The sequence below is a fragment of the Toxotes jaculatrix genome, chromosome 12, assembly GCF_017976425.1.
Source record: "Toxotes jaculatrix isolate fToxJac2 chromosome 12, fToxJac2.pri, whole genome shotgun sequence".
In the NCBI taxonomy this organism is placed as follows: Eukaryota; Metazoa; Chordata; class Actinopteri; family Toxotidae; genus Toxotes; species Toxotes jaculatrix.
This window is the reverse complement of record NC_054405.1, coordinates 20,071,879-20,083,129: the sequence shown is the minus strand read 5'-3', so window position 1 is coordinate 20,083,129 and position 11,251 is coordinate 20,071,879. Positions and strand designations below refer to the sequence as shown.

General features: G+C 39.4%; 2 protein-coding genes across 3 annotated transcripts in view; one reads left to right on the top strand and one right to left on the bottom strand.

Annotated features, from left to right (window-relative positions):
• The first annotated feature begins 1,131 nt into the window (after positions 1-1,131).
• Positions 1,132-9,810, top strand: LOC121190389 (von Willebrand factor A domain-containing protein 7-like). Of its 2 annotated transcripts, none has more exons than XM_041051080.1 (16): positions 1,132-1,246; positions 1,946-2,136; positions 2,223-2,495; positions 2,606-2,699; positions 2,842-2,976; positions 3,815-4,001; positions 4,098-4,273; positions 4,536-4,648; positions 4,747-4,863; positions 5,448-5,654; positions 5,739-5,871; positions 6,459-6,608; positions 7,344-7,436; positions 7,520-7,794; positions 7,953-8,246; positions 8,448-9,810. In XM_041051080.1, the coding sequence occupies exons 2-16, from the start codon at positions 1,954-1,956 to the stop codon at positions 8,850-8,852; spliced, it is 2,835 nt and encodes a 944-aa protein (XP_040907014.1). In that variant the 5' UTR covers positions 1,132-1,246; positions 1,946-1,953; the 3' UTR covers positions 8,853-9,810. The 2 variants fall into 2 exon arrangements, with proteins under 2 accessions (XP_040907014.1, XP_040907015.1); XM_041051081.1 differs by having other exon boundaries at positions 1,233-1,246; positions 1,929-2,136.
• Positions 9,631-11,251, bottom strand: part of coro6 (coronin 6) — a 52,461-nt gene continuing 50,840 nt past the window's right edge. Inside the window, exon 11 of the mRNA XM_041051082.1 lies at positions 9,631-10,537. Within this exon, the coding sequence (XP_040907016.1) occupies positions 10,415-10,537 (123 nt within the window). The 3' untranslated portion in view covers positions 9,631-10,414. The remainder of the gene's footprint in view (positions 10,538-11,251) is intronic.

The window sequence follows — 11,251 nt, the reverse complement described above, 5'->3', positions numbered from 1 at the left end:
AGATTTTAGCAAATTTATTCTGGATCAAAATATTAATTATGGGGACATTTTAACCTGGAATTGGTTCTTTAGATCAAAGGTCACGGGGTCACCACGATCTTCAGGAATCTCTTTGGGATAAATGAAGATCCAGGCCAGGTCAGCATCTCTGGATGTAACTGGTGAACTAAAGAGGTCGACTTCCTTCGGCCCTGTAACTAGCAGGGTAAATATATTAATATACATTTTGTGTATTTATGTATTTTACATAATCATCAAAGTTACTGCAAGCAAAGGAACACCCCATCAGCTGCTGAACTGGTGCCAGCAGTAATACCACAGTGTAGAAATACCAAAAGAAAAAGTATGTATTGTCTCTGTTAAATACAACCAGCAGCTGGTTAGCTTCACTTAGAATAAAGACAGGAAACGGGGTAGACAGATAATCCAGCATTGTATAACCTGTTTGTTTGGTGCAAACAAAAACAAAATGTTTCACACAAGGGCGTAGGTTTGGTTTTGTCTGATATTTTTGAGATGGTCAGATGGCCAAAATAATACGCATGCTTGTTCTCTATCTCTCTTTTCTTTTTTTTTCTCTCTTTTTTTATACGTGTCCACACACACGAAGAGCCTGACTCTGTGGAAAGTGCACTTGAATATGTGTTTGCTGATATCATCTCTGATTTTAAACAGAGATTTCACATTGTTCTATAACTTTTTTTTAACTTAATAGAAATAGAACAATTGTTGATGGGTGACACGACTCAAGGGTTTCGAAGTCATCTTTAAATGACTTCAAAAGTGGCTGTTTGAAATTCAAAATATTAAACTGTCACAGTATCAAGGATGTTTTTTTTTTTCAGACACTTAAAATGTATTCATTTAGTGTGTAAAGGTATAGCATGGGTTAAGTTAAAAGTCAAGACTCCATTATTACTGTTTATTACAATACTGTTTTGCCAGTGATTTTGGAAAAACAGAAGCAAAATGACCTGGAGCCACAGATTTACCAGAATTCTCTGAGATGAATACACATTTTAGAGAAACAAAATTAACATCTACATCTTAAAGTGAAAGTGCTTCTGTGCCCTCATGATCCTGCTGACATTAACATCCTGCTAACATTATTGTTTCACATTAAGTCAATCATAGCAAAGCAACAGGTTGAACAAGTCCTGCGTGAGCCCGCCCTGTGTGTGGAGCACTGTAAAGCTGCTGCTGACATAATGAAGAATTAGTGTACAGGACAGCCTCAAGACCTCAGGTACAGTAACCTTTGAACTCATGATGATTAGTTTAGTACCTGAAAAGCAACGTAATAGATTTTTTTTATTGAATTGATGTATCTCATATATAGCAGTATATAGTCTGTTAAAAAAAATCCTGTTTTCTGGTTTATTTTTTTATTTTTTATTTTTTTTTGGGGGGGGGGGGGGGGGGGGGGGATTATTTTTAAATGTTTACACAAAAGTTGAATTTGAGATTTGAATGTTCAGTAAAAATTAGTCATTGTGTCAAAGAGCTATATTAGGTTGTTTACATAAAGTAGGTTGTTGTGATGAGGTCTGAGCTGTTTCTTATGATGTTTGAGTCACTGGGATGTAAATTTGCTTCGCTGCATCAGTATGTTTCTATTTCTTTCTTTATTTATTTATTTAGTACTTTAAAGTTTGAGGTGTACAACACTGCTGGTGTTAGCTGGTGAAAGCATCATCTTTCTGCTTTCTGGCAACAGTCCAGCCAACTCTCAACTCCAGCGACAAAAAGAAAGAGAAACAATGAAAAAGCATTTACACTCACTTGCCCGCAGCCTTTCTGACCTGTGACGAGCCTTTATGAATGTTGTTTGGACTTTAGAAATTGTTGAGAGCAGCTCTAATAGAGATGAATTAAAAACAAATGAAAGTGCCTTTGACTGATAGTCTGTACCATCAACCACTTTGAAGGTGTTTCTGTCTCTCAGGTTTGGGAATGATGTCTTCAGAGTTGACTGTGTTGTGTCTCCTGCTCCTGCACACTGGAGCCCATGGATTTGGGATACTACCGGGAAAGTCTCTGAATCACCTTGAAATCACTGAGATGGCGATTTTGAACACCACTGTGCAGGTGTGCCGCGCTCTGGCTCAAGCTGAAGGGACAGACTTCACTATTCCCGTAAGAATTCACTTCAGTGAAACTATTTCCACTGGAAATTAGTACGTCTCATTTAGTAATGATTGGCTTTCTTTGTGTGTGCACAGGCTCAACCTTTCACTGCTCAAACTGTTGCTGCCGCGTGCAATGCACCACAATCGACCAGGAGTTTCCAACAAGCCATTACGTTCATCATATTACGGAATATACGGGTGGACATCCGCTATGCGCTGAATGCAAGCTTCCACTTTGATGAAGAAATGTTTGTTCAAGGAAGGAGGATCATCACAGAGGGAATACAGGCTGTCAAAGCAAGCAACAAGCAAGAAAATTTTGAGGCAGCGAGGCAGCAACTAGGAGAGATTTTACATCCTTTACAGGTATTTATTTTATTTAAAAAAAAAAACATTACTAATGAAGTTTTGAACTCACTTAGATTCAAAGAAATTTGATGGATTGCTAGCCTTCATTATCTCTTATCAACTTGAAGGACTTCTACAGTCATAGTAACTGGGTGGAGCTGGGGAACAAGCTCCCAAACGGCAATCTCATCAGATCAGACACCAGCATTGGTAACATAGCAGGTAAGGATGTGGCATGTCTGTGCTTTGCTATGCAATCAAATTAACAATCAAATAGCAAAACTGACTGAGGAATGCAGTTTGATGTGTGATTGTCAAGGAATTATTTCAGCGGGGAAAAACATCCTCTTTCATTTTTTCACAGATAAAAGCAGGGCAACATGTCGCAGCTGTAACGGAGATGACTGCAGCAACAACATTTTGGAGGACATCATACAGGAGAAGATACTGACCTCTGGGTATTTTGGTATTGTGCCTTTTATCTCAACCAAACCAAAAGGTAAATAATTAATTGAGCCACTGATGCCACAGCAACACACAGATATATTCTCTGGGTTTGAGGTTTCCAGTGTGTAGTTTTCGTCAAGATTTCTATTTAGTGGCATTGGAGGAAATACAGTTTTAAGGTAATTTGTACTTTCTATAGTTACATTTTATGCCATTTCATACTACAACGGCTACTTCTACTTCATTTCAGTGGGAAACACTGTACATTTTAATCCACTACATCTATCAGACAGCAGATAGCTTACGTAACCTGAAACACATATTGTGCAACAGTTTTTTCAAGTCCAGCAGCCACAGTCCTCGGTCTTCCTTTAATAGAAAGAAGATGTGGTGTCTGTTCCTTCCCAGTGTTGCATCAGTAAACTCATGTAAACTCAATAAACTCATCCTGAACTTTTGTGAAGTTTTCTGTTCAAACTTTGTTTCCCCTCCTCTGTTGTTGCATCCACTTTAAGTGACCTTTTCCCCTGTTGTGTTTTCTGTCTTGGAGACATTTTCCATCTCTTCCTCTGACGTAAGAGATATTCCTTGAACTTGTTATCGGTGGTTGCTGTTTTTGAGTGCAGTTATTATTTTTAGTCAGTTGTGTACACTGCTGCCATCTGTCTCTCCAGACAGATACATCATCAAGGTTTTGAGCTCATGTTCTCAAAACATTAATGAGATGATTCAAGCTAAAACTTTCGTAAATTGTTGAGCAACATCAAAAGTTAATAAAGTTGCACAGATGATCTGTAGATGTACAAGATTTAAACAGTTTTCAGAAAAGCTCTGATCTTATTTTAAAAATCCAGAGATGTTTTTTTTTTTTCATGCTGTTTGTTGAACAGGAAAATGCAGCCACGGAGGATTAATTGATCAGACAAGTAAGATCGAGCCAACAGGTGGGATCAACAAAGACTCTCTTAGTGCCAGTCACGGATATCTCCACACTGAAGCAGCAAATTTGGCTAAAGCTGCAACCAGTCAGCTGCTAGAAGACATTCGAGGGGCTGCCGGAGACAGACCATTCCTCGAGTATGGAACCTATACAGCAGGTTTTCCTTTTGTATGATTGTTCAAAGTTTTTTTTTTTTCCCTGATCTCTTGGTCTCATCCATCTCTCTACATCAGGATGATGGGAATCTCCAAAGGATCCAGTAAAGCCCTTTGTTTTGTGATCGACACCACACAAAGCATGAGTGATGACATCGAGACAGTGAGGAACGTCACTTCCTTTATAATCAACAGTGAAGTGGGAACAGAGAACGAGCCTTCTCTTTATATCCTCGTACCGTTCAATGATCCAGGTAGGTTCTGTAGGATGCCACAGATTTGTCATATTATCTCTTCCTCTATCATATATCACGTCAGATTATCTATTTCTCTGTCTCTTGTGAAAAGATGATTGTTTTGTACAATATTTTTTTTAAAAATCCAAACTGTGAAATGTTCCTAAAGGAAATAAAAATAAATCAGCAGATTTTCAAGTGTCACCCTGATATGAAGGTGAAGATGATTAAAAAAAAAAAAAAAAAAAATCTCTTTCTCTTTTCTCCAAATGAACTTCAGATTTCGGGCCGGTGACAAAGACTACAGATCCAAACGTCTTTAAGAATGCTATTAATTCACTGTCAGCCAGTGGTGGAGGAGATGCGGAAGAACTGAGTCTCTCTGGGCTTCAGGTTTTGTGACGTCTTTGAGACTACTTCAAAATATGCTGTGTAGTTTACAGTTTTAACTAAAACTATCCTTGCTGTCTCATACTCTTTTCCTCATGTAGCTGGCTTTGACTAATGCTCCTTTAAATTCTGAGATCTTCCTCTTCACCGATGCACCTGCTAAAGACAAACAACTACAAAGCACAGTGATCGCTCTCATAGAGCGAACTCAAACAGTGGTGAGTATCTACTGTGTTTTTGTACACACTGCGAGTTTGTGATTGAGTGTTGGTAAAGTCTTGAGTCAGACATGGAGGTGTGCACCTGTCTATCTATGGGTGGGACTAAAACAAAGTCTATGATATACGCCTGAGACTGTTTCCTCTGAACCTGACAAAGAGACACTTTTGGGCAAGAAACAGCTGCAATAATTAGTCGGTTAATATGTTAGTTATCTGACAGAAAATAAAATGGCAGCAGTTTCGATAATTGATTGAAATTTCTTTTTTTTTTCAATGAGTTTTGAAGTGTTGGTTGAAGGAAATAAGCTTTTTAAAGACATCACTTTGGACTCTGGGAAACCTGGATGAAAATTTGTTACCGTTTTCTTCCATTTTATTGAGTAATTGAGACACAACACTGATGAAAATAATCATTAGTAACATGTAAAGCAATATAATAAAAAAGAAACAGGAACAAATAACTGTATTACACCATCATTTGGAAGATTTTTTTTTCTTTGTTCATTAATCACATTAATCTTTACTATAAACCTCTCTGATTTTTTTAAAATCTTTTTTGTCATTCACCTTTTTCTTAACAGGTGAACTTTATGATTAGTACCTCAACAGTGACCAGTCGTCGGAGACGGAGTGGTAGCATCCCACAGCAATACAGCAGAATAGCAGCATCAGATGCCCAGCTGTACCGAGACCTGGCTCAGGCTTCAGGAGGTCAGGCTATCGAAGTCACAAAGAATGAGCTTCCCTTGGCCACCAGCATCATAACACAGACCTCCAGCTCCTCTCTGGTAACAGCACAAAGATTTCACTTCTAGTTAGTTTTGTCGATTCGAAGATTCCAACTGTGGCACCTGTTTAATGTGATTTTACAGGTGACTCTTCTGCAAGCAGCAAGGGACCCAGGAAGGGCAGATAATTTCCTTTTTATCGTAGATGAGACAGTAATAAACCTCACAGTTTACATCACTGGGACCACCGTCACTTTCACTCTCATCAGCCCCAATGGTAACACTGCCTCTCTAAAGTAAATCGTTTCTCTTTATGAACACTGCAGTTAAGGCATCATGTGTATTATTTTAGCATGACTACGTCATTATGTTGACTTTGAGTCATCACAATATGATTGCAGAACACTGGCTCCACATTTTACATAGTCTGCAGATTTTTTACAGACTATGTAAAAAATCTGAATGTGGATAGTGTCGTATCCACATTCAAGGAAGTATTGAACTTCCTTGAATGTTTTCTAACAAAGCAGCATTTATAACAGCTAAAATTTGAAACTAAAATCAGCTTATTTCACTGGATTTGCTCCTATCATTGGACAGTAGATACATTTAATATAATTGCTTACATTTGTGCAAAGAGAAAAAAATGTTCAAAAATTCTAAGACAAAAAAAAGAAAATCCTTAAATACCTACCAGTCTTTCATTCAAGCCTTTTTTTTACAGTTAAATTCTTTTCCAAATCATGTGTAAATGTATTGATTTTTAGAAATACTAAATGCAGCACATCTGCCATGATCACGTAACATCATTCATTTCTGTAACAGTTCCCTGCCAGCATGCTTACATTTGGTTTTTGTTTAAAGGTGAAACTCAGCAAAGCACCGACGCAACAGGATCACTGATCACTGCATCCCAGTCAGTGGGAAACTTCAAGACTCTGCGGCTGAAAAAGGAAGTTGGACAATGGGAAATAAGAATGGTGTCAACTAATCCCTACACGCTGAAGGTCGTAGGTGAGACTTCCATGATTGATTTATAAAATCATAAAATGTTTGTTAGACATTAACAATGTTTGTTAGAGTCGCTTAGCTGTCACTTACCGTTAAGAACAAGTCTTCATTGTTTTGGTTTGGATGTCAGAGAGTGCATCCCCTTCCTGTATGTCTCTCATGTGCATTAAAGTAACTTGTGATCAGTGATTTACAGCTGTATTTGAAGCCTTGCGCTGACATGATAAGGATTCTCCTTCTTGAGTTACCAGCCCACATCAGGTCTCGCTAGGTTTCTGTTCCGTGTTCCCAGGGAGTTTTAGTCATGTGTTGTTCCGTCCGTTGCTCCAGAAAATGTTCAAAAGAAATATTCTGCCAACTATTAGTGTCAGTACAGGGATTTTATCATATTTTAATCCTTGAAATTTTGGTAAAATTCCCATAATAACATTCATATCCCCCTCAGGATCAGTTGCAGTCCCCTTAGATGATCCCTTAACCTTTAAAGACATGGCTGAGTCATTGTGTGCAGACTCCTGTCATGTCTGACAGTGTTGTCTGTAACTCCCACTACTTCTTCACACCTTTTCATGCTGTTGTCTCAAAACATAAACAGCTGTAAACACACGTGTGCAATGTTGAAGTTCTGACAAGAAAGAACACTGGGTAGGTAGAGTATAGGTATAGATAGGTATACAATGTACAGTTTGGCTTGTTTACTTAGCCTTTCTCTTTTTGTTCTTAACTTTTTATGTGCAGGGCAGAGTCCTATTGACTTCCTGTTTGACTTTGTGGCAGCATCGCAGGGCCCGTTCTCAGGATTTGATGCTCTTGACACACGACCCAGAGCTGGTAAAGAAACATTAAATTGTGAATTTAATGATGTGCTAACATCATCAAGACAAGACACAATGAATTTTCCTTTCCTTTAAAAGGTCTGAACGGTAGCTTGTTGGTGTCTTTAACGGGGAGCGACACTGCCACGCTGACAGAAGTCGCTCTGATTGAATCGGCGGGGTCAGAGGAGATCAAAGGAGTTATGGAGCCACAGGGGGGTGGAATGTTCTTGGTTCAGGTTGACCGGATACCATCAGTGGAGTTTGTGGTGCGGGTGAAGGGGCAGGATGGAGCTGCCACCAGCGGAGCTTCATCAACTGTCTTCCAAAGGCAGTCATCTACCAACTTCAGAGCCTCCAATCTGACTATCACCGTGAGTACGCATCCCAGACCATCACTGTGTTACACAGGGACGTCACATCAAACATAACAGGAAATGCAGCAGCATAAACTTTGAATGTTCACTTTATAAAAGTTCATGAAGTTCATCACTACAAACACTGACTCTTGTCTGATTCTCTCTGTATTTAGGCTGAATCAAACAGCATCTTAGTACCAGGAACACCTTTCTCCGTGCCCTTCTTTGTGATGACCAGTGGAACAGGGGGGAATTTCACCATCCGAGCCACCAACAACCAACGTTTTGACTCAACGTCTCCATCCAGTTTATTCCTGGAGACCGGAAACAGTACTAATGGTACAGTGACCCTCTCAGCACCACTTAACACCCCATCCGGTACTGATGTCACACTGACCGTTGAGGCGGAAGGTCCAGGCGGCGCAGACACCAACTACATCGTGCTGCGTTTCTCTGTCGTAAACACGGTAACACTCATAAATTAAGAATCATATTTACTGATAAAATTACAAAGTTAGAAAGAATCTTGAAATCACTGATGTAAAACCAGCAGTTTATTGACTAAGGCGTTGAATAATCATTCTAGCTTATTAAGTCCCTCCATCATTGTGTTTACTGGTTGAATCGCTGATGTAAAACTAGTTAACTTATCTATTTTCTCTTCACAGGTGACTGATTTCACTCATCCAGTGTGTGAGCTGCTCAGCCTGAGGTCCAACTGCTCTGAAAACTGCAGCTTCTCGACATGGGAGCTCTCCGTCCGGGTGACTGATGGAGCTGAAGGGGTGGGGGTCGACCGCGTCAGTCTCAGACAAGGCAACGGGACCATAAACACCAGCCTGGCTGTTGGCAACGAGAACATAACGATGGTGTCCTATAGTTCATCTTGCTGTTCACCTGAAATGGAGCTGCTGGTTGTGGATCGAGTTGGTAACGTAGGCACCTGTTCCTACTCATTCCGGGAAGGTTCAACAGCTGCTGTCTCTTTGTCCACCAAAGTCACTCAGTCCCTCTTTCTTTGCCTAAGCTTGGTAGTTCTATGGCTCATGATGATACTGGAGCCTCCCCACTAGGGGCATCCCCTAGTCTCAATGTTCTTATCAACAAAGTTTTCAGCAGGAGCAATCAATTGTTCTCAAGAAAGCTCTGATACCCTCCTGTACACTAGAGTTGCAAGTTGATCGGTGACAAAGTTATCAACTATTAACGATAACTATTATCGTTAATAGTTGCCATAACATTTAGTGGGCAGCTGTTAGTTAATCTGTTATATCTGTCACATCAAATTTATAAGGTGATAATATGTTGGGTTGTTGTGTCTCTCAGCTTGTTTTGGACTTTCTCTTCCCGCTAGTGGTAAATTAATTGATTAATGCACCTTTAAATTACCAACTGATTTTCATATGCATGCATCACTGGGTTGCTTAGCTACTCTGAGGCTTAAAACTGCTGTTTTAAAGGGAGTTGGTCCTCTGAAAGATGGGGCGTGATGGCTTCTGTGCTCTGCCTGCTGTTCTGTAGATGTATTTCTCTCTGTTTATGAGCCAAACTAAACACCAAAATTAAAAAGAGAAATCCTACTCAGAGGAAAAAGCAGCTGCTCCCAGGGGAAGTAAAAACTGTGCTGTTCCTTTGCACCAGACAGTGAGCTCTGAACTGTGCTCCAGATCTCCAGCCAGCTCTTCGTCTGTTTCCACCCATGCACATGGATACACACAGACTGGGATAGTTAAAGTCCAGCTGGCCAGTGTGTAGCCTTTCACGTGTGAGGGGTGTCTAGCGGGCGATAATTTCTCAACAGGAAATGATCTGGAAAATGCTGTAACAACAGATGAAAACCGCAGACATTTGTTTTTTAAAAAACACTTTTTTTTTTTTATTGTTGTCGTAATGCGTCTAATGTATAATCCTTTATAGACTTTTCACATTTTGCTACAAGTTCAACATTTTTTTTCTGGTTTCCTTTATCACTATTTACATTTTGAAAAGTTTTCAGAGAGGCTTATTTAAATAAACTGGTCAGTGATCGTCTGATTGGGAGGGTGAAGCAAATACATGTTGAGATGCGTGCTTATCTGGTGTGTATCTTTAATTCCGGTGTGTGTGTTTATTAATATTTAGTTTGGGTAGTTTGAAGATGCAATTTATCAAAACCAAAAAAAAGGGCCCAGTTTTGCTTCTTGTGTATATTTGTCCTTTTCTAACACAGTTGTTAGAAAATAAAAAGTGAGAACAAAGTCGACTTACCTCACACCTTTAACACAACTTGCACATGTCCCTCTAACCTTCAGCCCCCTCACTCCACATTTGCACTCTTTTCAAATCACTGTAAATGGTGTGAATACATTCAAATATTTTTTTGGCATAGCATTAAAGGTACATTATGTAAAAACTGGAATGTGGATTACGTAGAATCAACCACAAAGCAATTGTATTAGATATGGATGCATTTTGTTCAAATTTGCTGAACCGTCAATTGGAATTTACATTGTCCACATTCATGCTGTTACACAACGGTACCTTTAGAGGGACAACACTGTTTGAGTATGTAGGAGAGTGGCTGCCTGTCAATGCAAAGGAAATGTGTTTCTATGAAATTCAGACCAGTTCTTCAGAAGGTGTGTTCACATGCACATCAGGCAGTGCCATTGGTGTACTGGGAAAGCTTATTCTCCAAGTCACAGATTCTCTTCTCCTGAGACAAAACTGTGGCCTTCAGATTCTGAATCTCCTCCAACAACCTCTCAAGCAACTGAGGCTGGACAGGAGGGAGAGGAGAGAAGGAAGAAAAGGGGAAACAGAAGGAGAAAGGAAAAAAAGACAGTGACAGGGAAGGGAAAATTAAGGATAAAAAAAGAGAAAGAGGAAAAATAGGTCAAGGACAGTAAGCAACTAGAAAAAATGAACCAAACCAAAAAAAAAGGGAGCTTTGGAAGAAAAAAAAAGTTGTGGGCAGGTACAAATAGAAGAGAGATCATCAGAAAAGGGTTAAACAGAGAGAGTAATGGTGCATTCAGATTACAGGCCACAAAGCTAAACAAAATCTTTCTTTGTTACTGAAAATGTGAAACATAAAGCTACAAACGTCACCAAATAAATTTGCAGCAGTAAAAAATCCAGCTTTTGTAGCCTGCAATGTGAAAGCAGATTAGAATAGCTGAGTCATACTATGCTATATACTGCAACGTAGTATAAGGAACAGTGGTTCACACACAGGATATACGTTATAGAGCTGAACGATTTTGGAAAATAATCTAATTGCGATTTAATATGCAATTATTTTTTGAAAGCTCGTTATGTTCTGTATTATTCAACAACAAGCAACGAATCATTGTAGTATGACCAAAACAATATTTAGATAGATTAAACATTAGGCCTACTTATTCCGCAGGGCCTTTCTCTTTGCATTTTGTGTGTAACTCCAGCATGGCGACCTGGCTAAAATATGTGTGGGACGGCATGTTATATCACT